The sequence below is a fragment of the Pseudophryne corroboree genome, chromosome 2 (genome assembly GCF_028390025.1).
Source record: "Pseudophryne corroboree isolate aPseCor3 chromosome 2, aPseCor3.hap2, whole genome shotgun sequence".
In the NCBI taxonomy this organism is placed as follows: domain Eukaryota; kingdom Metazoa; phylum Chordata; class Amphibia; order Anura; family Myobatrachidae; genus Pseudophryne; species Pseudophryne corroboree.
Genome location: NC_086445.1, coordinates 398,312,998 through 398,340,883, shown reverse-complemented (window position 1 = coordinate 398,340,883; position 27,886 = coordinate 398,312,998). Strand labels below are relative to the sequence as shown.

The 27,886-nt window shown below is 45.2% G+C and overlaps 1 protein-coding gene across 4 annotated transcripts in view; it reads left to right on the top strand.

Moving 5' to 3' along the window:
* AFF3 (ALF transcription elongation factor 3) overlaps positions 1-27,886 on the top strand; it is a 771,336-nt gene that overhangs the window by 519,154 nt on the left and 224,296 nt on the right. For all 4 annotated transcript variants that reach the window (XM_063953377.1, XM_063953378.1, XM_063953379.1 and 1 more), the window contains one exon: positions 23,718-23,758. In XM_063953377.1, coding sequence (XP_063809447.1) covers positions 23,718-23,758 — 41 coding nt within the window. The remainder of the gene's footprint in view (positions 1-23,717; positions 23,759-27,886) is intronic.

Here is a 27,886-nt window from a genome sequence, read left to right as displayed (position 1 = left end):
TTCGGAATAAAGCACAGACACAACTTAGTTTATATAGTCTATCTATATATAACATCCTGCATTGTCTTGCATGTCCCCGTGCATTGTTCTTGCATGACCCAAAAAAGGATATGGTACACAACATCAGAGGTAAAACTCAAGTGTACATCTGCTCAATCCAGATCAGGTTATGGATCAATGGGTCGACATGGATTAGGTCGACAGTCAATAGATGGACCACTATATGTTGACATTGACGGCCAACATGGGGAAAAGGTTGACACATTAAAATAGTCGACACATAACAAGGTCGACATTACATTTTTTAAACTTTTTAGATATTGTTTTTGCGTAACATGACCAGGTACCCCAATTAGTGCACCATGTCCCCAGATTGCGGGAATGTTACTATTCCCAATCATAGTCTACGTGTATGGTAAAGTATGGAAAAGTTAAAAAAAAATTTAAACAAAAGTCATGTCGACATTTTCAGGTGTCGACCTGTTCCACGGCGACCATTTTAACGCGTCAATCTTTATCCTATGTCAGCGTTGACCAATAGTGGTCAACCTATTGACTGTCGACCTAATCCATGTCAACCTACCATACGAATACCCCAGATCATCATTGGACCGTTGCACAGAAGGAAGTTCCATATGAAATGATTGCCTGTGTAAACCTTAATCCATTATCTATAGTTTAGAGAGTAACCAGTAATGAATACAGCAGGTACACCTTAATAGTCCAGATATGTGGGGGCAAAAGGGAGCATAACTTTTGGACTGATTTCGGTGTATACTGACATAAATCACAGGTGCATCTTTTAAAATTGTGTATAATTATTTCTCTGACGTCCTAGTGGATGCTGGGGACTCCGTCAGGACCATGGGGATTAGCGGCTCCGCAGGATACAGGGCACAAAAATAAAGCTTTAGGATCAGGTGGTGTGCACTGGCTCCTCCCCCCATGACCCTCCTCCAAGCCTCAGTTAGGTTTTTGTGCCCGTCCGAGCAGGGTGCAATCTAGGTGGCTCTCCTAAAGAGCTGCTTAGAAAAAGTTTTTAGGTTTTTTATTTTACAGTGAGTCCTGCTGGCAACAGGCTCACTGCAACGAGGGACTTAGGGGAGAAGAAGTGAACTCACCTGCGTGCAGGATGGATTGGCTTCTTAGGCTACTGGACACCATTAGCTCCAGAGGGATCGAACACAGGCCCAGCCATGGAGTCCGGTCCCGGAGCCGCGCCGCCGACCCCCTTACAGATGCCGAAAAGTGAAGAGGTCCAGAAACCGGCGGCAGAAGACTTTTCAGTCTTCATGAGGTAGCGCACAGCACTGCAGCTGTGCGCCATTGTTGTCACACACTTCACACCAGCGGTCACGGAGGGTGCAGGGCGCTGCGGGGGGCGCCCTGGGCAGCAATGAGATTACCTTGTTCTGGCTAAAAAATACATCACATATAGCCCCTGGGGCTATATGGATGTATTTAACCCCTGCCAGGTCTCAGAAAAACGGGAGAAGAAGCCCGCCGAAAAGGGGGCGGAGCCTATTCTCCTCAGCACACAGCGCCATTTTCCCTCACAGAAATGCTGGTGGGAAGGCTCCCAGGCTCTCCCCTGCACTGCACTACAGAAACAGGGTTAAAACAGAGAGGGGGGGCACTTATTTGGCGATATGATTATATATATTAAGATGCTATAAGGGAAAAACACTTATATAAAGGTTGTCCCTGTATAATTATAGCGTTTTGGTGTGTGCTGGCAAACTCTCCCTCTGTCTCCCCAAAGGGCTAGTGGGGTCCTGTCCTCTATCAGAGCATTCCCTGTGTGTGTGCTGTGTGTCGGTACGTGTGTGTCGACATGTATGAGGACGATGTTGGTGAGGAGGCGGAGCAATTGCCTGTAATGGTGATGTCACTCTCTAGGGAGTCGACACCGGAATGGATGGCTTATTTAGGGAATTACGTGATAATGTCAACACGCTGCAAGGTCGGTTGACGACATGAGACGGCCGGCAAACCAATTAGTACCTGTCCAGGCGTCTCAAACACCGTCAGGGGCTTTAAAACGCCCATTTACCTCAGTCGGTCGACACAGACACGGACACTGACTCCAGTGTCGACGGTGAAGAAACAAACGTATTTTCCATTTGGGCCACACGTTACATGTTAAGGGCAATGAAGGAGGTGTTACATATTTCTGATACTACAAGTACCACAAAAGAGGGTATTATGTGGGGTGTGAAAAAACTACCTGTAGTTTTTCCTGAATCAGATAAATTAAATGAAGTGTGTGATGATGCATGGGTTTTCCCCGATAGAAAATTATTGGCGTTATACCCTTTCCCGCCAGAAGTTAGGGCGCGTTGGGAAACACCCCTTAGGGTGGATAAGGCGCTCACACGCTTATCAAAACAAGTGGCGTTACCGTCTCCAGATACGGCCGCCCTCAAGGAGCCAGCTGATAGGAGGCTGGAAAATATCCTAAAAAGTATATACACACATACTGGTGTTATACTGCGACCAGCGATCGCCTCAGCCTGGATGTGCAGCGCTGGGGTGGCTTGGTCGGATTCCCTGACTGAAAATATTGATACCCTTGACAGGGACAGTATTTTATTGACTATAGAGCATTTAAAGGATGCATTTCTATATATGCGAGATGCACAGAGGGATATTTGCACTCTGGCATCAAGAGTAAGTGCGATGTCCATATCTGCCAGAAGATGTTTATGGACACGACAGTGGTCAGGTGATGCAGATTCCAAACGGCACATGGAAGTATTGCCGTATAAAGGGGAGGAGTTATTTGGGGTCGGTCCATCGGACCTGGTGGCCCCGGCAACAGCTGGAAAATCCACCTTTTTTACCCCAAGTCACATCTCAGCAGAAAAAGACACCGTCTTTTCAGCCTCAGTCCTTTCGTCCCCATAAGGGCAAGCAGGCAAAAGGTCAGTCATATCTGCCCAGGGATAGAGGAAAGGGAAGAAGACTGCAGCAGGCAGCCCATTCCCAGGAACAGAAGCCCTCCACCGCTTTTGCCAAGTCCTCAGCATGACGCTGGGGCCGTACAAGCGGACTCAGCTGCGGTGGGGGGTCGTCTCAAGAGTTTCAGCGCGCAGTGGGCTCACTCGCAAGTGGACCCCTGGATCCAACAAGTAGTATCCCAGGGGTACAGATTGGAAGTTCGAGACGTCTCCCCCTCGCAGGTTCCTGAAGTCTGCTTTACCAACGTCTCCCTCCGACAGGGAGGCAGTATTGGAAACAATTCACAAGCTGTATTCCCAGCAGGTGATAATCAAAGTACCCCTCCTACAACAAGGAAAGGGGTATTATTCCACACTATATTGTGGTACTGAAGCCAGACGGCTCGGTGAGACCTATTCTAAATCTGAAATATTTGAACACTTACATACAAAGGTTCAAATCAAGATGGAGTCACTCAGAGCAGTGATAGCGAACCAGGAAGAAGGGGACTATATGGTGTCCCTGGACATCAAGGATGCTTACCTCCATGTCCCAATTTGCCCTTCTCACCAAGGGTACCTCAGGTTCGTGGTACAAAACTGTCACTATCAGTTTCAGACGCTGCCGTTTGGATTGTCCACGGCACCCCGGGTCTTTACCAAGGTAATGGCCGAAATGATGATTCTTCTTCAAAGAAAAGGCGTCTTAATTATCCCTTACTTGGACGATCTCCTGATAAGGGCAAGGTCCAGAGAACAGTTGGAGGTCGGAGTAGCACTATCTCAAGTAGTTCTACGACAGCACGGGTGGATTCTAAATATTCCAAAATCGCAGCTGTCTCCGACGACACGTCTGCTGTTCCTAGGGATGATTCTGGACACAGTCCAGAAAAAGGTGTTTCTCCCGGAGGAGAAAGCCAGGGAGTTATCCGAGCTAGTCAGGAACCTCCTAAAACCAGGAAAAGTGTCAGTGCATCATTGCACAAGGGTCCTGGGAAAAATGGTGGCTTCTTACGAAGCGATTCCATTCGGCAGATTTCACGCAAGAACTTTTCAGTGGGATCTGCTGGAAAAATGGTCCGGATCGCATCTTCAGATGCATCAGCGGATAACCCTGTCTCCAAGGACAAGGGTGTCTCTTCTGTGGTGGCTGCAGAGTGCTCATCTACTAAAGGGCCACAGATTCGGCATTCAGGACTGGGTCCTGGTGACCACGGATGCCAGCCTGAAAGGCTGGGGAGCAGTCACACAAGGAACAAAAATTTCCAGGGAGTGTGATCAAGTCTGGAGACTTCTCTCCACATAAATATACTGGAGCTAAGAGCAATTTACAATGCTCTAAGCTTAGCAAGACCTCTGCTTCAAGGTCAGCCGGTATTGATCCAGTGGGACAACATCACGGCAGTCGCCCACGTAAACAGACTGGGCGGCACAAGAAGCAGGAGGGCAATGGCAGAAACGGCAAGGATTCTTCGCTGGGCGGAAAATCATGTGTTAGCACTGTCAGCAGTGTTCATTCCGGGAGTGGACAACTGGGAAGCAGACTTCCTCAGCACGACCTCCACCCGGGAGAGTGGGGACTTCATCGGGAAGTCTTCCACATGATTGTGAACCGTTGGGAAAGAACAAAGGTGGACATGATGGCGTCCCGCCTGAACAAAAAACTGGACAGGTATTGCGCCAGGTCAAGAGACCCTCAGGCAATAGCTGTGGACGTTCTGGTAACACCGTGGGTGTACCAGTCGGTGTATGTGTTCCCTCCTCTGCTTCTCATACCTAAGGTACTGAGAATTATAAGACGTAGAGGAGTAAGAACTATACTCGTGGCTCCGGACTGGCCAAGAAGGACTTGGTACCCGGAACTTCAAGAGATGCTCACAGAGGACTCATGGCCTCTGCCGCTAAGAAGGGACTTGCTTCAGCAAGTACCATGTCTGTTCCAAGACTTACCGCGGCTGCGTTTGACGGCATGGGGGTTGAACGCCGGATCCTAAGGGAAAAAGGCATTCCGGAAGAGGTCATTCCTACCCTGGTCAAAGCCAGGAAGGAGGTGACCGCACAACATTATCACCACATGTGGCAAAAATATGTTGCGTGGTGTGAGGCCAGGAAGGCCCCACGAAGAAATTTCAACTCGGTCGATTCCTGCATTTCCTGCAAACAGGAGTGTCTATGGGCCTCAAATTGGGGTCCATTAAGGTTCAAATTTCGGCCCTGTCGATTTTCTTCCAGAAAGAATTGGCTTCAGTTCCTGAAGTCCAGAGGTTTGTCAAGGGAGTACTGCATATACAACCCCCTTTTGTGCCTCCAGTGGCACTGTGGGATCTCAACGTAGTTCTGGGATTCCTCAAATCACATTGGTTTAAACCGCTCAAATCTGTGGATTTGAAATATTTCACATGGAAAGTGACCATGATGTTGGCCCTGGCCTCGGCCAGGCGAGTGTCAGAATTGGCGGCTTTGTCTCACAAAGGCCCATATCTGATTGTCCATTGGGACAGGGCAGAGCTGCGGACTCGTCCCCAGTTTCTCCCTAAGGTGGTGTCAGCGTTTCACCTGAACCAGCTTATTGTGGTACCTGCGGCTACTAGGGACTTGGAGGACTCCAAGTTGCTAGATGTTGTCAGGGCCCTGAAAATATAGGTTTCCAGGACGGCTGGAGTCAGGAAAACTGACTTGCTGTTATCCTGTATGCACCCAACAAACTGGGTGCTCTTGCTTCTAAGCAGACGATTGCTAGTTGGATGTGTAGTACAATTCAGCTTGCACATTCTGTGGCAGGCCTGCCACAGCCAAAATATGTAAATGCCCATTCCACAAGGAAGGTGGGCTCATCTTGGGCGGCTGCCCGAGGGGTCTCGGCTTTACAACTTTGCCGAGCTGCTACTTGGTCAGGGGCACACCCTGGCTGAGGAGGACCTGGAGTTCTCTCACTCGGTGCTGCAGAGTCATCCGCACTCTCCCGCCCGTTTGGGAGCTTTGGTATAATCCCCATGGTCCTGACGGAGTCCCCAGCATCCACTAGGACGTCAGAGAAAATAAGATTTTACTTACCGATAAATCTATTTCTCGTAGTCCGTAGTGGATGCTGGGCGCCCATCCCAAGTGCGGATTGTCTGCAATACTTGTACATAGTTATTGTTACAAAAAAATCGGGTTGTTATTGTTGTGAGCCGTCTGTTCAGAGGCTCCTACGTTTGTCATACTGTTAACTGGGTTCAGATCACAAGTTGTACGGTGTGATTGGTGTGGCTGGTATGAGTCTTACCCGGGATTCAAAATCCTTCCTTATTGTGTACGCTCGTCCGGGCACAGTATCCTAACTGAGGCTTGGAGGAGGGTCATGGGGGGAGGAGCCAGTGCACACCACCTGATCCTAAAGCTTTATTTTTGTGCCCTGTCTCCTGCGGAGCCGCTAATCCCCATGGTCCTGACGGAGTCCCCAGCATCCACTACGGACTACGAGAAATAGATTTATCGGTAAGTAAAATCTTATTTTTACATAAAAAACGCAGCAAACAAAACAAACAGAAATATACAGCAATGATTTAAAATGGATCAGTGATAACAATATATTGCAGTTTTAAACAGATCATCTCAACCCAATGTACCTGCACCCTTTCTATGTAACACTATATATCACTGTAATAGCCACATTCTATAGTTTAAACTGCCCGTTTTTCTCCTCTAAACAACTGATTTCAATTATGTACCAAGTAATCAATCAGATGTAATGTAGGTTTCTGGAAATTTTTCATTTTGGCAAATAATTCAGCTACACTGAAAAAAGACAGGGCAAATAATTGCCATTCAAAAGCTGGAGAAACTGCAAGGGCAACTAGACAGCTGTAGAGGTAGCAGAAATATGACCTGTGGAAGAGGCTGCTCCATGCAGTGTTTTATACCCTGAGCAATAACTTTGTCTTCACCTCTGTTTAAGAGAGTCCCTTGAGTTCTAGAACATCGACAAGATTTGTTCTCTTGACTCTTCTACTCTGTGCTTTGCAGGAGGTTATGGCATTCTTTATCCATGGAGTGTGCAATAGACTAGTCAATTTTAAAAGGTCAGTGAATAACTGAACTCTGCCCTGGAAACAATATGGAAAACAGATTGCAATTCACTGCTGCTCCTTTTTCCTTGTTTAACACACTCCCTTATTAGGAATTATATTATACAAATCATATAAAAAGTCAATGCACAACTAGCAGTCATTAGGAGTGTCTCTGGCTGACAGTTGTGGAAGCCCCGTTATAATAATATGGTTCACTTTCTGCTTCGCTAGACTGTAGGAAGGACATCAAATTAAAAAGGATTCTTTACATACAATACGAAAACTGTAGTTTGCAAACTACTATTGTAATTTACATAAAATTGTTCCATTTTGTATTCTTGTTTAATATAGTACAGATGTGTCCACTTACATCTAGCCTCCCTGCACATTAAACAACTTCGGATTGACCAATAAAAAGGTTTATTGTTTCGATAAGCATTGTAAAAATATTAGTAACACAATCACACTCTGGGGTAAATTTACTAACATTCGTAATTTTCGGAAAAAGGTCAAAGTTCAATCACGAATGACATCGACAGTGTAAAACTGCAACTTTTTGAATTTATTACGCCTAATTTACTAAGCTGCCGTATTTTGTCTTTTCGGGTTTTCCGATGTCGATGTCATTCGTTTTTTTTTTTTTTTTCGTTTTTTTACGGCAGTGATTAGCAAAACACTGCCGACTTTTTCAAAATGAATCTCGGCCGGATCTGTGTGATCCGTGCTGGGGTTCATTTTTTATTTTATTTTCAATAAACACTGTAAAACTTAAAAACAAATTGCGTGGGGTCCCCCCTCCTAAGCATAACCAGCCTCGGGCTCTTTGAGCCGATCCTGGTTGCAGAAATATGGGAAAAAAATTGACAGGGGTTCCCCCATATTTAAGCAACCAGCATCGGGCTCTGCGCCTGGTCCTGGTTCCAAAAATACGGGGGACAAAAAGAGTAGGGGTCCCCCGTATTTTTAAAACCAGCACCGGGCTCCACTAGCTGGACAGATAATGCCACAGCCGGGGGTCACTTTTATATAGTGCCCTGCGGCCGTGGCATCAAAAATCCAACTAGTCACCCCTGGCCGGGGTACCCTGGGGGAGTGGGGACCCCTTCAATCAAGGGGTGTCCCCCCCCCAGCCACCCAAGGGCCAGGGGTGAAGCCCGAGGCTGTCCCCCCCCCATCCAATGGGCTGCGGATGGGGGGGCTGATAGCCTTTTGTGATAATGAAAAGATATTGTTTTTAGTAGCAGTACTACAAGGCCCAGCAAGCCTCCCCCGCATGCTGGTACTTGGAGAACCACAAGTACCAGCATGCGGCGGAAAAACGGGCCCGCTGGTACCTGTAGTACTATTACTAAAAAAATACCCAAAAAAAGACAAGACACACACACCGTGAAAGTAAAGATTTATTACATACATGCACACAAACATACATACATACTTACCTTATGTTCACACGCAGGTCGGTCCTCTTCTCCAGTAGAATCCAAGGGGTACCTGTTGAATAAATTCTACTCACCAGATCCAGGGTCCCAGGGTCCGCGGGGCAACCATTTGTAATCCAGGTACTTGAATAAAATAACAAAACGGAGAGCCGAGCCACGCACTGAAAGGGGCCCCATGTTTTCACATGGGACTCCTTTCCCCGAATGCCAGAAACCCACTCTGACTGATGTCTAAGTGGGTTTCTTCAGCCAATCAGGGAGCGCTACGTTGTAGCACCCTCCTGATCGGCTGTGTGCTCCTGTACTGTCTGACAGGCGGCACACGGCAGTGTTACAATGTAGCGCCTATGCGCTCCATTGTAACCAATGGTGGGAACTTTGTGGTCAGCGGTGAGGTCACTTTCGGTCAACCGCTGACTACAAAGTTCCCACCATTGGTTACAATGGAGCGCATAGGCGCTACATTGTAACACTGCCGTGTGCCGCCTATCAGACTGTACAGGAGCACACAGCCGATCAGGAGGGTGCTACAACGTAGCGCTCCCTGTTTGGCTGAAGAAACCCACTTAGACATCAGTCAGAGTGGGTTTCTGGCATTCGGGGAAAGGAGTCCCATGTGAAAACATGGGGCCCCTTTCAGTGCGTGGCTCGGCTCTCCGTTTTGTTATTTTATTCAAGTACCTGGATTACAAATGGTTGCCCCGCGGACCCTGGGACCCTGGATCTGGTGAGTAGAATTTATTCAACAGGTACCCCTTGGATTCTACTGGAGAATAGGACCGACCTGCGTGTGAACATAAGGTAAGTATGTATGTATGTTTGTGTGCATGTATGTAATAAATCTTTACTTTCACGGTGTGTGTGTCTTGTCTTTTTTTGGGTATTTTTTTAGTAATAGTACTACAGGTACCAGCGGGCCCGTTTTTCCGCCGCATGCTGGTACTTGTGGTTCTCCAAGTACCAGCATGTGGGGGAGGCTTGCTGGGCCTTGTAGTACTGCTACTAAAAACAATATCTTTTCATTATCACAAAAGGCTATCAGCCCCCCCATCCGCAGCCCATTGGATGGGGGGGGGGACAGCCTCGGGCTTCACCCCTGGCCCTTGGGTGGCTGGGGGGGGACCCCTTGATTGAAGGGGTCCCCACTCCCCCAGGGTACCCCGGCCAGGGGTGACTAGTTGGATTTTTGATGCCACGGCCGCAGGGCACTATATAAAAGTGACCCCCGGCTGTGGCATTATCTGTCCAGCTAGTGGAGCCCGCTGCTGGTTTTAAAAATACGGGGGACCCCTACTCTTTGTCCCCCGTATTTTTGGAACCAGGACCAGGCGCAGAGCCCGATGCTGGTTGCTTAAATATGGGGGAACCCCTGTCATTTTTTCCCCCATATTTCTGCAACCAGGATCGGCTCAAAGAGCCCGAGGCTGGTTATGCTTAGGAGGGGGGACCCCACGCAATTTTTTTTTTTAGAAAATAATCACTTTCCCACCCCTTCCCACTGATATACATGCACGGATCTCATGGATCCGTGCATGCCTATCCAATCACGAATAAAAAAAGCAGGTCTGTTTTTTTTAAGCACTTTTTTACGAGTTGTAATTTTTCACGGCAGTGTTTTGTTTTTTTTTGCTTTGCACTTCTTAGTAAATGACCGAGATTCATACTTAAACAGCCGCGTTTTGACCGATGGTGTATTCATTCGTGATTTTTTTCCTAGGACTTCCAAATATTACGAATGCCCTCATCACTGCCGTGATTTGAGTTTAGTAAATTACCGAGATGACACTTTGATGAAAAAACGGCATCTCGGTCAAAATCGGGACCTTAGTAAATTTACCCCAATATGTACAAATGTTATCTCTTTATTACATTGTATGTATAATTGATCCATGGCTTCAATAAAAAATTATTAAAAAAACAACTCTCTTGGTAGAGTCGAGCATCTTTACATGTGGATTTTTCCATTAAATGCATCTTATTCACAAAACTAGTGAATAGGATGCACAAGCAGCTTCTGCTGGTTAAATGATATGCAGCATGCCTATATTCTGTGTGCAACCGCGGCTGTATCTGCATACAAAATGGTACATTACAGTGTTCTCCTAGAAAACACATATGCAGTTACAGCCGCGGACACATACAGAATATAGGCATGCCGCATATCGTTTTAATCAGCCTGCTTGTGCGTCCTATTTGCATAGCGGTATGAGTAAGATGCATTTTTGGCTGGAAAAAAGATGCCTGCGACTAACGGAGTTACACAGGGCCTGTCAGCTCACTGATGCCATGCATCTCCAACTACGTGATGTATTTAGGCAAGATGTATGAGGAAATGTTATGCAAATACTTGATATGCTTGTAACTTGACAACTATATTGATAAATAGATTTTATTTAAAAAGGACTTCAGATAATACTGTATTTCCCCTCTATCAATATATTGTAATTGGCTTTATTTAGTAATAATAATAATAATAATAATAATAATAATAATAATGTTATTTATATAGCACTTTTGTCTCAATAGGACTCAAAGTACTTTACATTTGTATTTAAAACACACAATATACAAAATAAGCTTAACAGAAAAGAAGAAAACTAAGCATTTGTGATCATTAGTGAATGCTTGAGTAAACAGGTAAGTTTCAGAAAAACATGAAGTCAAAAATTATTCATCTGCTGCCTGGTTGGCTAATTGTAGTTTTACTAATCAATAATATGTAAATAGCAAATGTGTTACTATCCACAAGAACCAAATTAGATATAACGTTCATTTCAACCAGCGGGTGAAATGAGCGATGTACTAGATTGAGCCTGTAATCTAGTACCAGCGATAGCGACGCGCGGGACCGCGCATCGCTTTCGCTGTTGGGGGTACACACAGAGAGATCAGTGCTTAACTTCTAAGCAATCTAGTCAGATTTCTTACATTTTAAGCATGGATCTCTCCGTGAGTACTCCCCTTAACTGTCCTGCGCTGCACCGTAATCTCTTCTTCCCAAGATTAGTTTGAGACAAGTAAGTGTCAGTGTCCTCATCTTGAAAACATACAGCGGAAGTCCAAGAATGTTGAAACTGGCCAGGTTGGAAATGAAGAGGGGAGTGAGGAACAGGATAATTGGACTCATAGGGGTAGATGTAAGAAGCATCGGTATGGGGGAGAAGTTGTATCAGCGCACGTTATGTGCGCTGATAGCGCTTCTCCCCTATGTTACAGTGGTGGTGCATGCTGAATGACAGAGCTGCTATCTACAAGATAGCACGCTAATATGCAGGGCAATGTATGAACGGTCAGCAACACCTGCAGCTATTGATTTAGTCAGCTGCAGGTGTTGTTGCCCATACACCTCAGCAGGTACTATGATGTACCAGCTCCAGGCTGCATGTGAGATCTCGCAAGAGTAACGAGTTCTCACGCATGCGCCCTGGAGCCGACCAGGGGGAGAGACACAGCACATTAGCACTAAGCTGATGCACTGTGCTCGGACAGGGATCGCCAGAGGGAGGAATATTTATCACCCGCTCCAGCAGATGAGATGTTCTTACATCTCGTCGATGTACCTTCCTGCTTCGCCTCAGTAATGAGGAGTAGAAGCAAGAACTATAGCAGCACGATATGTGCCGCTACAGTACATCTACCCGTAGTGATTTTATGTAACAGTATTGCTTGAGGTTTGAACAACTTTGGTGTCCATGTCACTGTGGTGATGATAAAAAAAAAGAAAAAACAACTTTGTATGACGGGAAACATGATAGTGGAAAAACGAGGAACTAGCAAATCTATAAATAGCAACGTTTTCAAGGGGGCTACAAAGTACCTAGAAGCAACATTTTTCCCCATCCTGATTCCCCTTCCATAAATTAATTGAGGAGCATTTACTTCATTCTGCTGGCAATCCATCTCAGCTGTGCATTGCTCTGCACTCCTCATCCTTGGAATTTAATTCTAGAGCTGTAGAATGCTAGCTCACGTACATGGCATTCTGGAACTACAGATGCCTTCTGAGTCAGTGCTCGCCGCTCACTGAGTAAGGAACTTCATGCTGACTGTGCACACTGCAGGTGGCAGTGGGTAGCAGGGAGCAGGGCCTGGAGCAACATGAGTAGCAGATACAGAAAGCCCAGTAGCTGCCATACCCTGTAGCAACTGCTGCCCCTTATATCTTGGTAGCTATGCCCATGGGGATTACATCACTGAGGTAGTTAACTGACCATAGTTCTGTAAAAATGCCTTTTGCACAACACAGCTGTATTTGTACTGCATGGGGCTGATTCAGAATTTGAAACAAATCTAAAAAGAAAGGAGTAACTTTGCACCCAAACTAACCATGTTGCACTTCAAGTTGTCTAAATATGTCTATATTTTGTATGCAGGATAAATACTGGCTGCTTTTGCATGTAGTGTGCAAATGCTCAACAACATTTATTTTTACACTGCAATTTAGAGTTTATTTTGGACATGCCCAACCCAAATCTAGAGGCCCCCATACATCAGCAATCACAAAAAGATCATTTACAGATTTTGAGATTTTTTTCCAGATTTAAAGATTCCCCAATCCACCAATCTGCGCCCATACAGTACATTACAGATATTTTGCAGTGATTTGTAGATCATTTTCAGCAAATATAGATCTGCCAATCTTAAAAACGCCCATCAGTTTAGTAAAAACAGTCTGCAAATCTGCTGATTGTTGCCATACACTAGCAATCTACAGCCCCAGTTGTTCTAGTTGGATAACCGGATTTAACATTCCCAATCACTTTGTGGTTGGAATCTGCGATCTGTGAACCCCATACATTGCAGATTTATTTACACAATCATCTGCAAAACTACAAATTGCCCCAATCGATTGCTGTTGTATGAGGGCCTAAACTCTCCCTGCACAATTTACATCTGCCCTACCTGCAATGCTAATTGGTTTAACCAAGATGCAAATTAGCAAATTTTTTTATGTTTTGCTCTCAAATCTTATTAAGCCCCTATGTGTATTAGACACAATATTGTGTAAAACTGGGTCTTCTTATAAAGCTTCCTTGTATTGTGGTATAACTGCTTAGTGTCAGTAACTGCAACCAGAGAAACACTGTCTGCAGCCTGTGCAAATAAATGGAAGTATAATCTAACATACTGTTTCCAATACTTTATGACATGAGAATTTTTCTTCTCCTGGCTTAGTTTACTTTGTTTAAAATGATGTGAAAAATGATGGCCAGGATAGTCAATCTGTATTCGGTCTGCCAAGGCTAAATAAATAGTCCTTTGTGCTTGGTTGTTATATGTAGGGCATGTTCATCTGTATGGCCTGAACACAGCATCCACAGGGATTCATAAAAGTCAGAGCACTGGTATGTGCTGCTGAGAGTTGCTGGATAAATGTATAAATTAGACCTGGAAAGGAAATTGCACAGCAGTGTCAAGTAGCGATCACCAGCATGAGACATCACCCTTGCAAATAGGCAGTCATCACCAATGACACAGAATTCCACTCTGTAATCTCTCAAAATAATAATAAAAAAAACTTGTATGACTTTTAACTCTTTTATATTTGAGCTGTCATATTTTTATTCTCTTCCATTCACTAGCAGGAATGTACCATAGACTGCAATTGGTATCCCTATTCTCTACTTGTGTTTCATGACAACATAGATAGATAGATAGATAGATAGATAGATAGATAGATAGATAGATAGATAGATAGATAGATAGATAGATAGATAGATAGATAGAAAACAGATCTGAGGGTGCTATTGAAAGTGTACTGTATAAAAACATATCATAATATAAAAACAGTACAGCATTTATTCATAAAAATACAGAAGTACAGCATAAAACAGTCCCTGTATATTTTTACATGAAGAAGTCTTCAAAAGTATTCTTTTTAATCATTCAGTTTCTTTTATCAGCAATTCCATATGTAACGGAACAATCGAGCAAACCAACGCGTTTCGTCCCTTAACGGGACTTCATCAGGGGTATAAGATCAGAATGCTCACAAACTGAAGAAAAGTTGGTAGATACTTTATTTAGACCAAGTTATATAGACATAGTACCAAATGATAAGTGGTATGGTGAAATATAAAATGAAGCAGCTCCGTAATGTATGGGAGTCCTCAACTACAGTATGACGTGTTCCCGCCAAAGCGGTTTAAAAATAAAAAGTTTTATCCCCAGTATTAATGGTATATATTATCTCCAACTGAACCTTTGGATATTGCAAAGGCCTTCTGAGAATGGTGAAAATAACGTACAATTCAGATCATGTGCATCTCTCAGAGTTCAACGGACAACCGATGTTCAGATCATGTGCACCTCTCAGAGTTCAACAGACAACTGAGATCTGAACTCTGAGAGGTGCACAGATATATACACTGCTCAAAAAAATAAAGGGAACACTAAAATAACACAACCTAGATCTGAATGAATGAAATATTCTTATTAAATACTTTGTTCTTTACATAGTTGAATGTGCTGACAACAAAATCACACAAAAATTATCAATGGAAATCAAATTTATTAACCCATGGAGGTCTGGATTTGGAGTCACCCTCAAAATTAAAGTGGAAAAACACACTACATGCTGATCCAACTTTGATGTAATGTCCTTAAAACAAGTCAAAATGAGGCTCAGTAGTGTGTGTGGCCTCCACGTGCCTGTCTGACCTCCCTACAACCCACACAAGTGGCTCAGGAAGTGCAGCTCATCCAGGATGGCACATCAATGCGAGCTGTGGCAAGAAGGTTTGCTGTGTCTGTCAGCGTAGTGCCCAGAGCACGGAGGCGCTACCAGGAGACAGGCCAGTGCATCAGGAGACGTGGAGGAGGCCGTAGGAGGGCAACAACCCAGCAGCAGGACCGCTACCTCCGCCTTTGTGTAAGGAGGACAGGAGGAGCACTGCCAGAGCCCTGCAAAATGACCTCCAGCAAGCCACAAATGTGCATGTGTCTACTCAAACGATCAGAAACAGACTCCATGAGGGTGGTATAAGGGCCCGACGTCCACAGGTGGGGGTTGTGCTTACAGCCCAACACCGTGCAGGATGTTTGCCATTTTCCAGAAAACACCAAGATTGGCAAATTCGCCACTGGCGCCCTGTGCTCTTCACAGATGAAAGCAGGTTCTCACTGAGCACATGTGACAGACGTGACAGAGTCTGGAGACGCCAAGGAGAATGTTCTGCTGCTTGCAACATCCTCCAGCATGACCGGTTTGGCAGTGGGTCAGTAATGGTGTGGAGTGGCATTTCTTTGGGGGGCCGCACAGCCCTCCATGTGCTCGCCAGAGGTAGCCTGACTGCCATTAGGTACCGAGATGAGATCCTCAGACCCCTTGTGAGACCATATGCTGGTGCGGTTGGCCCTGGGTTCCTCCTAATGCAAGACAATTCTAGACCTCATGTGGCTGGAGTGTGTCAGCAGTTCCTGCAAGATGAAGGCATTGATGCTATGGACTGGCCCGCCCGTTCTCCAGACCTGAATCCAATTGAGCACATCTGGGACATCATGTCTTGTTCCATCCACCAACGCTACGTTGCAATACAGACTGTCCAGGAGTTGGCGGATGCTTTAGTCCAGGTCTGGAAGGAGATCCCTCAGGAGACCATCCGCCACCTCATCAGGAGCATGTCCAGGCATTGTAGGGAGGTCATACAGGCACGTGGAGGCCACACACACTACTGAGCCTCATTTTGACTTGTTTTAAGGACATTACATCAAAGTTGGATCAGCCTGTAGTGTGTTTTTTTCCACTTTCATTTTGAGTGTGACTCCAAATCCAGACCTCCATGGGTTAATAAATTTGATTTCCATTGATAATTTTTGTGTGATTTTGTTGTCAGCACATTCAACTATGTAAAGAACAAAGTATTTAATAAGAATATTTCATTCATTCAGATCTAGGATGTATTATTTTAGTGTTCCCTTTATTTTTTTGAGCAGTGTATATATATATTAGTGACGTGCACCGGAAATTTTTCGGGTTTTGGTTTTGGATTCGGTTCCGCTGCCGTGTTTTGGAGTCGGACGCGTTTTGGCAAAACCTCCCTGAAATTTTTTTGTCGGATTCGGGTGTGTTCTGGATTCGGGTGTTTTGTTTACAAAAAACCCTCAAAAACAGCTTAAATCATAGAATTTGGGGGTCATTTTGATCCCATAGTATTATTAACCTCAATAACCATAATTTCCACTCATTTCCAGTCTATTCTGAACACCTCACACCTCACAATATTATTTTTAGTCCTAATATTTGCACTGAGGTCGCTGGATGGCTAAGCTAAGCGACCCAAGTGGCCGACACAAACACCTGGCCCATCTAGGAGTGGCACTGCAGTATCAGACAGGATGGCACTTCAAAAAATAGGCCCCAAACAGCACATGATGCAAAGGAAAAAAAGAGGTGCACCAAGGTCGCTGGATGGCTAAGCTAAGCAACCCAAGTGGCCGACACAAACACCTGGCCCATCTAGGAGTGGCACTGCAGTGTCAGACAGGATGACCGATTTAAAAAATAGGCCCCAAACGGCACATGATGCAAAGAAAAAAAAAGGTGCACCAAGGTCGCTGGATGGCTAAGCGACCCAAGTGGCCGACACAAACACCTGGCCCATCTAGGAGTGGCACTGCAGTGTCAGACAGGATGGCACTTCAAAAAATAGTCCCCAAACAGCATATGATGCAAAGAAAAAAAAGAGGTGCACCAAGGTCGCTGGATGGCTAAGCTGAGCGACCCAAGTGGCCGACACAAACACCTAACCCATCTAGGAGTGGCACTGCAGTTTTCTAGCAAGAGGATGAGCGCTTCCATCCTCATGTGAATCTGAACCACTAGCCATGAACATAGGCCAGGGCCTCAGCCGTTCCTTGCCACTCCATGTCATAAATGGCATATTGGCAAGTTTACGCTTCTCCTCAGACACTTTTAATTTTGATTTTTGGGTCATTTTACTGAACTTTTGTAGAATACTGGACGACACAGAGGTAGAGCAGTGGACTACTGTACCGTACTGCTATATATTATATACTGGTGGTCAGCAAAATTCTGCACTGTCCTCCTACTATATATACTGCGCACAACTAAAATGCACCACAGGTATGGATGGATAGTATACATGACGACACAGAGGTAGGTAGAGCCGTGGACTACTGTACCGTACTGCTATATAATACTGGTGGTCACTGGTCAGCAAAATTCTGCACTGTCCTCCTACTATATACTACAGTGCAGCACAGATATGGAGCGTTTTTCAGGCAGAGAACGTAGATATTTTCAGCACACTGAGCACAGATATTTGCAAGCACACTGAGCACAGATATTTGCAGCACACTGAGCACAGATATTTGCAGCACACTGAACACAGAAACTGAGAGAATGCTGCACGTCCTCTCCCTATCATCTCCAATGCACGAGTGAAAATGGCGGCGACGCGCGGCTCCTTATATAGAATACGAATCTCGCGAGAATCCGACAGCGGGATGATGACGTTCGTGCGCGCTCGGGTTAACCGAGCAAGGCGGGAGGATCCGAGTCTGCCTCGGAACCGTGTAAAATGGGTGAAGTTCGGGGGGGTGTCGGATTCCGAGGAACCGAATCCGCTCATCACTAATATAGATAGATAGATAGATAGATAGATAGATAGATAGATAGATAGATAGATAGAGTGGGTTTGATCTAGCAAACCAAAAAATATCAACAGAACAGAGGACTCATGCATTCTAATGCACTACACATCATTGGTCTGTATTCACTCAATTCCTCATAGAACAACTAATGGAAAAATGTTATGATAGACTTTACTGATGTTCCACCGATGGCATCTGCAAAATCCCCCAATGCCGTTGTGATGTTAACCCTCATGATCAAATGCTTGGTAAGGCTGTTCTCTTTTAGCTGAATATTTATCAAAGATTGGAGAGCAATAAAGTGGAGACATATAAAGTACCAACAAATCAGCTACTAACTGTCATTTTATAGGCTGTGTTTGACTAATGACAGGAGCTGATTGGTTGGTACTCAATTATCTCACTCTCCCTTTTATCTCTTTCCAAGCTTTGATAAATATCCCCCTTAAAGTGGATCGGTCATACTTCTGGCTGTGGACCTGGTGCATGCATGATAATTATTAGCATCTTCCCATTCTGGAGCTGTAGTACAGCAGAGGCGTCACTGGGTCTGATGACACCCGGCTGCGGCTCACATCTCCCTAGTGACGCCACTATAGTACATCACTACCAAGATGAAAGTTGGATTGTCTTATTCCCTCCTGAAATGCTCTGAATTGAGGTTAAACCAAAAGATATGCACCAGAAAGCCTCTTATTGTATTATTTTTGGGGACCTAAGGCACAATATATATTGTTCGTTATTTTATTTTTATGATTATGTGACATAAATTTGAAAATAAGCAATAAGTAATCAAATCTTAAATCACAAATACAAATTGATGATTACAATGTACTGATAAACTTTCATTTAAATGCATGATCCACCTGAATAGTGATATCTAATTTTTCTCTTTTTTTCCTAAAGTTCAGCTACCACTATGAACAGAAGCATGAATAAATATTGAAATTAAATACCATGGACATGGACTATGTTTTTATTGGCATATATTAGCAGCCTTTAAAAAAATGTATATCTTGCAGATAAAAGTGTCACAATCAGGGCCGTAATTAGGTGTGTGCGGAGTGTGCTCCGCACATAGCGCTGCAGGGTATGGAGCATTATTGGCAGCACTTGTCAATTATGAATGCAATTACTTTTACTAGTAGCAATCCCCCTTTTTGAAGCCCAGCATCTCCTGACCGCCCCTGTCTCCTACCCCCACCCCTTTTGTCGCTAATACCTATACTGCATTCATGGGCTTGACACAATAACGCTTTGTTGTTCAGTCACACAGTCCTCTATTACATTTCGGGATGCTGATGTGCCCGGGATTTCAACCCGTTGCCTGTGACATTGCAGTCGGACACTCTATTCCAGAGACGGCCAAAAGGTCGATCGCGATCTACCGGTAGCTCGCGGAGCTCCCGCCGGTAGATCGTGACCAACTTCTGTGAGTCCCGTTCCCAATGATGCATTGCGTGGGTGACGTCATGACGTCAGCCGCGCACCCGTGATATGCATCATTGGGAACGCGAAGTGAGGAGCCTCTGCGCCTGTTGGATCTTGTTTGAGCCAGTCAGCTCAGGCGGGAACAGGCACACTGACGGTGCCAGCCCAGTGGGGAGCCAGCCAGCGATCCAACCACTGGGGATCCAGCAGACCAGGCAGTTCAGGTACATTTTCTTGGGGGGGAAGGCTCAGCACTAATGGAATAATTAAAGGAGGTCTTATTTTAAGTGTTGCTACTTGAGCAGGGCATCACTCATGGCAGTTTGCATTGAAGGGCAAGTGGAGCCATTGCTATTCCTCCTGGAATTTTGCCATAAACTGTAATATTTTTATATATGTGTTATTACTGACTTGTCTAATTTGACATATAATTTTTTAGCCTGCCTGCAATGAATTTGCTAATAGCTCCCCACTCAGTCCCTGTGCTCAGCATGTGATGCGGAGAATGACCATATCTGTAATCTGGCACTGTGGGTGCATATCTGTATCTGACACTGTGGGGGCATATCTGGCACTGTGGGGGCATATCTGTAATCTGGCACTGTGGGGGCATATCTGGCACTGTGGGCACATGGCACTGTGGGGGCATATCTGTATCTGGCATTGTGGGGGCATATCTGGCACTGTGAGGGCATATGTGTTTGAGGTTTTTACCTGTGGGGGCCAATGTGTTATTTTGTGCGAGACAGTCATTACACTCTGTGCAGCAAGGCTACGTCCCTTTTTTGTTATACCACGCCCCTTTTTTGGGCGCGAGCCTGCGGCGCGCGCTATTATTCCACCTAGGTAGATCACAAAAGCTTTTCAGCTTTCAAAGTAGATCACCGACTCCAAAAGTCTGGCCACCCCTGCTCTATTCATTGAGCTATCTGCCCTTGCATAGAAAGCTAGAGAATTCCAAGCTGTAGAATTTTAACTATTTGAAGCTTACCTTGTACTTTGGGTAGGGGTGATTGCGGCTGGGCAGATCTATGTAGTGTGTGGCTGCAAGGGATTGCATGTGTGGCTGCACACTGCATGGATCTGCTCGAATATGGTGCTAGTAATTTTTTTACAGGGTACAAATAGCTTCATATAGTTACTAATCTCATTGTCTTTATGCGGAATGAACTGGATCGGTGGATGGGGTGTTTGGCTGGGATGCAGCAGGCTGGTTTGAGTCCTGGGTGTGGCAGTATATTGAAATGTGTTAATGAGGGGTATTGTGGCTGGATGGCGGCAATATATATATATATATATATATATATATACTGTATATGAAGGGGCATCATAGCATGGTCTTTCTCTGGAATTAATTTTGTCATGCCCCTTCCCAACGAGGCATGTGCCTTATGTCCCTATTTGAAAAATTTGGGGGGAATGGGAGGCAGGGGTGTATCTAGGTGTCCGGGCTAGTGATGAGCGGATTCGGTTTTACTCGGTTTTACTCGGTTCTCAAAACCGAATCTTATTGGCTCACTGATGTCACGTGTTTTGGATAGCCAATAAGATTCGGTTTTGAGAACCGAGTAAAACCGAGTAAAACCGAATCCGCTCATCACTAGTCCGGGCACTCCTGGCACCCCAATAGTACCCCCAATTCAAATTACACCACACAGTAGTGTCCCTTGCTCACATTACAGCACACAGTAATGTCCATTATTCACGTTATGCTACACAGTAGTACTCCTTGTATACATTATGCCACATGCTAGAGCCCCTTATTAACATTACGCTACACAGTAGTAACCCTTATAGACATTATGCCATGTTAGAGCCCATTACATGCATTACACCACAGTACAGCAGACCCCTTATACACTTTGTGCTGGGTAGAGCCCTTTATACACACTGCGCCAGGTAGAGACCCTTATACACACTGCACCAGGTAGAGACCCTTATACACACTGCCCCTTATACACATTTACAGGTAGGCCCCCTTATACACACTGTGCCAGGTTGCCCCTTATACACACTGCAACAGGTAGCCCATTATACACACTGCGCCAGGTAGCCAATTATACACACTGCGCCAGGTAGCCCATTATACACACTGCGCCAGGAAGCCCATTATACACCCTGTGCCAGGTAGCCACTTATACACATGGTGCCATGTAGCCCCTTATACACACTGCACCAGGTAGCCCCTTATACACATGGTGCCAGGTAGCCCCTTATACACACTGTGCCACATAGCCCCTTATACACATTGTGCCAGGTAGCCCCTTATACACATTGCACCAGGTAGCCCCTTATACACACTGTGCCACGTAGCCCCTTATACACTGCGCCAGGTAGAGCCTCTTAGGAGAGAGAGAGAGTGTGTGTGTGTGTGTGTGTGTGTGTGTGTGTGTGTGTGTGTGTGTGTGTGTGTGTCTGTCTGTCTGAGTGTATGTGTCTGTTTGTCTGTTACTCACCAGGACAAAGTCACTAGCGGGACAGCGCCGTGCGGGAGTTGGACAGTACCATGCAGGGACCAGGAGGCTTGAGGTGTGTGCTGCAGTGCTGACAGTGAAAGGCAAATCAGATGGCCCCCGCAGGCAGTGTCTCACTCGCAGGGTCGCCCGGCAATATGTAGAGCTGGTAGCAGCCACAGGTGTCCAGCATGGCACCACACTAAAATCAAGAAAATCTACATAAACTAAAGCTCCCAGCAGCCCTTGCTGCCAGGAGCTCCCAAGCTCTCAAGGGCTGCTGGGAGCTGTAGTTTATGTAGCGTTTCTTGATTTCAGTACGGACACGGGACACCACCGCCAGGAACTGTGGCTGCTGCTGCTGCTGCCAGCTCTGCGTGTTGCCGGGCGTCATTGCAGGGGGGAGGCACACACAGGTACTGCCCTAAAAATGTACTCTCTGCCCATGGGTGGCACCACCAGGCAGTGCCCCTCCTTTGCTGGTGCCCCTGGCGAGTGCCATCCTGGCCAATAAGAATATACGCCCCTGGGGGAGGGGAATGCTGCACGTACACACCTCTGATGGATGAAAATATCATGCACTACAGTCACATTTTTTTTACATGCACGGTTAATGCTCATTACACCAGGGCCGTAACTAGGGGGGGGCGCTAAGGGGGCATGTGCCCCGGGTGCAGGATTTGAGGGGGCGCCAAGGAGTTACAGAGGAGCAGGTTTAAAAGAAGAAAAAACCCCGGCAGTGCTGTGCTGCTCCTGTGAGACAGCAGACAGCTCCCAGGGCAATGTTTCTGACCCACCTGTCTGCCCACAGCTGGCTCCGATGCTGTGCAGGTGAGCTCCAGTACCTGGTATCTCTCCTATGCTACTGTCTTAAACTCTCTTCTTTGCCATGCAGTGCTGCGATAGCGTGCGGTGCACTGTACAAGCTATAGAAGCGCACTGTGCTCCCAGTTAGCAGTATCAACCTCCACTTTGCCTCCCAGATGGGGGGATTTGATGTACCTTATAGGGTATGTAGTGTAGTAATGTATTGCAGTATATAGGGGCATGTAGTGCACTGATGTGATGTAGCATATAAGGGGATGTAGTGTAGTGATGTAGTGAGGCATATAGGGTATGTAGTGCAGTGCATAGGGGCATGTAGTGTAGTGATGTAGTTCAGCGTGTAGGGGATGTAGTATAGTGATGTAGTGCAGTGGATAGAGGATAGGTGAATGTAGTGCAGTGATGAAGTGTTATGATATAGTGCAATGTATGGGGACACACAAAGGAGCATGTAGTTGAACACGCTGGCGGGGCATGTGACGCATAGGGTAATTGAGGCACATAGGGGAATATTGTCCAATAGTATCCTCTTTTTTCACATTTTTAGATAATATGATTATTTTAGTCTGACAGAGTTTGTTTTTGTTTTTCTTGTTTTTTTTTTTTTTTTGGGGGGGGGGGCGCCAATTTTCTGTCTTGCCCCAGGTGACGAAAATCCTAGTTTCGGCACTGATTACACAAATATATATTAGCCATAACTGGGAGTTAGGTAGTCATCAGTACAACGTTATTGGATATAAGTCATGAATTGTTAAAAGTAAAGACTTTAACGCAGCTCTCTTATATGATACTTCTGGCTTTAAACTTTTGCAGAGCAATGTGGTAAATAGAATATTTCCATGCGCTTGCATACAGCCCATAGTGGAATGTAGAATCTTTCTGAGTGTTTGGATAGAAAGTCAGATGATCTTGCAGCTTCCTTTTGGAATGTGAAGTCAATATTTTTGTTCTGTTTTCTTGCAGCCAGCAATCCAGGGACAAGTCATCGGAGTTCAGAGTGACAGGTACCTTTTATCATTTTTATAAACCACAAATTGCTTCCTGAAATATAGACACTTATTTATGGTGCTGTATAACTCACAGCCACGTTTTGTGTACAAAGTACAGTACCTTACTTACTAATATGCTATTGCTTAAGGGTAGAAAGTAACTTAAAACAAATATTGGATGTTATGTTACCGTAACTATTAATTATTTCAAGGCTATAATTAACTGATTTGAATATTAATAAGTGGCAACATATTACAGTTGTCTGCAATACCCATGCCTTTGCATAAACCACAAGTATATTTTTAGTCTTACAAACACGACATGTTAAAACAAAAAAGCAAATTGAGTAATGTGTTACAATATCTATAAAACACAATGGTCCCATCATAAGTACTGCAATAAATAATAGTACTGTAGATTGTGTGCTGTGTATGCATGATATAGGGGCTAATTCAGACCTGATCGGTGCTGTGCGTTTTTGCCGCTGTGCAATGCTTTTGTACTTGTATGATGGGGTAGGGACTGACATGCGGGGCGGTCTAGCCCTGTGCTGGGCGTCCCCCCGCATGTCAGGGAAGCTGATCGTAGATGTGCTAAATTTAGCACATCTACGATCAGGTCTGAATCACCCCCATAATGCTGATTATGTAATGATGTTTTAGCAAATATAACCTTAAATGTTATTGGTTATAAAAATAACTACTTTTAAATACATTAGAGCCAATTAAGAGCTACCCACAGGTAGGCTGTATTTACAATCACACTGCGGGCATGGAACCAAGGACCGCTTCAGAGATGTACGCTGATTTCTCCGCTGCATCTATGTGCTTAGTGACTGTGTGACATTATGCAAAAGCCGCAGAAGGCATCCTAAGTAAAAAGATGCAGCATCGGATCAACAGCATGAAAAGCAGACGTCACAATAACCCTCAGGGTGCTTAGGATATCTGATAAAATCATGGGATGCTGCGGGACACTGTTATCGACATCGCAGAACCAGATCTTCACATACGCAGTGCGGATTCTGTACATGCGCAGATCATTTATGAAGGAGACTTTAGTAAACCTCTAAATCAGGGCTGTGGGTCGTTGGGTCGACAGTAACTAGGTCGACAGTCAATAGGTCGACCACTATTAGTCGACACCTGAAATAGATCGACACAGTCATTTTGTTAACATGGAAAAGTTCAACATGGAAAAAGGTCGACATGAGGTTTTTGTAAACAACATATGGTGACCGGGAATCCCAATTAGTGCACCGTGTCCCCTTGTATGGCTCGCTTTGCCCGCTATGCTTCGGGCAAGGTTACTGTTCCCAATAGTAGCCCACGTGGATCGTAAAGTATGAAAAAGTTCACAAAATGAAAAAAAAAATTGAAAAGCTGATGTTGACCTTTTCATGTGTTGACCTTTCCATGTGTCGACCTAATGATCATGTCGACCATTAATGGTCGACCTAATGAGTGTCGACCTAAAGACCGGATACCCTAAATCAGGCCCTAAATGCGGATTTCAGCTTATGCTGAGTTGTACTCATCTAGGCAATTGCACCACCCATATCCATCCAAATTGCTGTCATTATTATCATAGCCCAGAATTACGTCTGCACGTTCTCACTAAACTTAGGGGGAATTCAATTAGCAGTGGTAAATTACTGCGGATAAAAGATGTTGGGGGGGTAGTAATTCAAGGACGCCGGGATAATATCCAAAGCACATGGATCTGGTAGCTTATCTTGGATCTTGTGTGTTTTCGAACAAAAAAGGGTCGATTTTTCTGTAAAAAAAAAAAAAAAAAGAGTTTTAACTGAGTTTCCTGCAAAACAATTGTGAAAAAATGACTTCGGCTAATTGAATTTCTCCCTTAACCTATATGTGAACACTTATTGCTGCCCAGTTACGCTCATTCAGCCACAAGTGGAGATCCAGCTTAGTTTCCCCACAGGGGTACAGGGGAAACCAACGGGGCCCACCACCTACTCTAGGGATCAGGTTTCAGACTGTGCACTTGAATTATACATTATAAATGTTACCTTATACTGCACATTACTGTATTTTCTATAGTGCATTGCTGTTATTAATGTGGTACATTATCATGCATGTCCTATCAGCATTTACTATATCTATTTATCAAGGGGCCGAAACCATGCACTCTCTAATGGTTAGCCAAACCTCTGTGGCAGCTGGCCACAACCCTTCTGAAGACTGGCCACACTCCAAAATATGGGCCCCTACCGTTGCATTTCCCCGGTAGGCCCTTCACGCCCCAGTCCGACACTGGTAACAGCTCATCTAGGGAGCCATTACAATGTGAAAAATCGCAAGATCTGTCCGCAAAACGTACTTATGTACTACATCAGCCCCATTGTAATATTTCTTCTTTATTATTGTTGCATTCAATCTGTAATTACTTTTTATGACCATTCATGCTATGTTGGGTAAGAGAAATTACTTCACTCTAGGTTTGTCAAAAATAAGAATTTACTTACCGATAATTCTATTTCTCGGAGTCCGTAGTGGATGCTGGGGTTCCTGAAAGGACCATGGGGAATAGCGGCTCCGCAGGAGACAGGGCACAAAAAAGTAAAGCTTTACTAGGTCAGGTGGTGTGCACTGGCTCCTCCCCCTATGACCCTCCTCCAGACTCCAGTTAGGTACTGTGCCCGGACGAGCATACACAATAAGGGAGGCATTTTGAATCCCGGGTAAGACTCATACCAGCCACACCAATCACACCGTACAACTTGTGATCTAAACCCAGTTAACAGTATGACAACAGAAAGGGCCTCTTAAAGATGGCTCCTTAACAATAACCCGAATTAGTTAACAATAACTATGTACAAGTATTGCAGATAATCCGCACTTGGGATGGGCGCCCAGCATCCACTACGGACTCCGAGAAATAGAATTATCGGTAAGTAAATTCTTATTTTCTCTATCGTCCTAAGTGGATGCTGGGGTTCCTGAAAGGACCATGGGGATTATACCAAAGCTCCCAAACGGGCGGGAGAGTGCGGATGACTCTGCAGCACCGAATGAGAGAACTCCAGGTCCTCCTTTGCCAGGGTATCAAATTTGTAAAATTTTACAAACGTGTTCTCCCCCGACCACGTAGCTGCTCGGCAGAGTTGTAATGCCGAGACCCCTCGGGCAGCCGCCCAAGATGAGCCCACCTTCCTTGTGGAGTGGGCTTTTACAGTTTTAGGCTGTGGCAGGCCTGCCACAGAATGTGCAAGTTGAATTGTGTTACAAATCCAACGAGCAATCGACTGCTTAGAAGCAGGTGCGCCCAACTTGTTGGGTGCATACAATATAAACAGCGAGTCAGATTTTCTGACTCCAGCCGTCCTTGCAATGTATATTTTTAAGGCTCTGACAACGTCCAACAACTTGGAGTCCTCCAAGTCGCTAGTGGCCGCAGGCACCACAATAGGTTGGTTCAGATGAAATGCTGATACCACTTTAGGGAGAAAATGCGGACGAGTCCGCAGTTCTGCCCTATCCGAATGGAAGATTAGATAAGGACTTTTATAAGATAAAGCCGCCAATTCAGATACTCTCCTGGCAGAGGCCAGGGCTAGTAACATAGTCACTTTCAATGTGAGATATTTCAAATCCACCTTTTTCAATGGTTCAAACCAATGGGATTTGAGGAAATCTAAAACTACATTTAGATCCCACGGTGCCACCGGAGGCACCACAGGAGGCTGTATATGCAGTACTCCCTTGACAAAAGTCTGGACCTCAGGGACAGAGGCCAATTCTTTTTGGAAGAATATTGACAGGGCCGAAATTTGAACCTTAATGGATCCCAATTTGAGACCCATAGATAATCCTGATTGCAGGAAATGTAGGAAACGACCCAGTTGGAATTCCTCCGTCGGAACCCTCCGATCCTCGCACCACGCTACATATTTTCGCCAAATGCGGTGATAATGTTTCACGGTGACTTCCTTCCGTGCCTTAATCAAGGTAGGAATGACTTCTTCTGGAATGCCTTTCCCTTTTAGGATCTGGCGTTCAACCGCCATGCCGTCAAACGCAGCCGCGGTAAGTCTTGAAAAAGACAGGGACCCTGCTGTAGCAGGTCCCTTCTCAGAGGTAGAGGCCACGGTTCGTCCGTGAGCATCTCTTGAAGTTCCG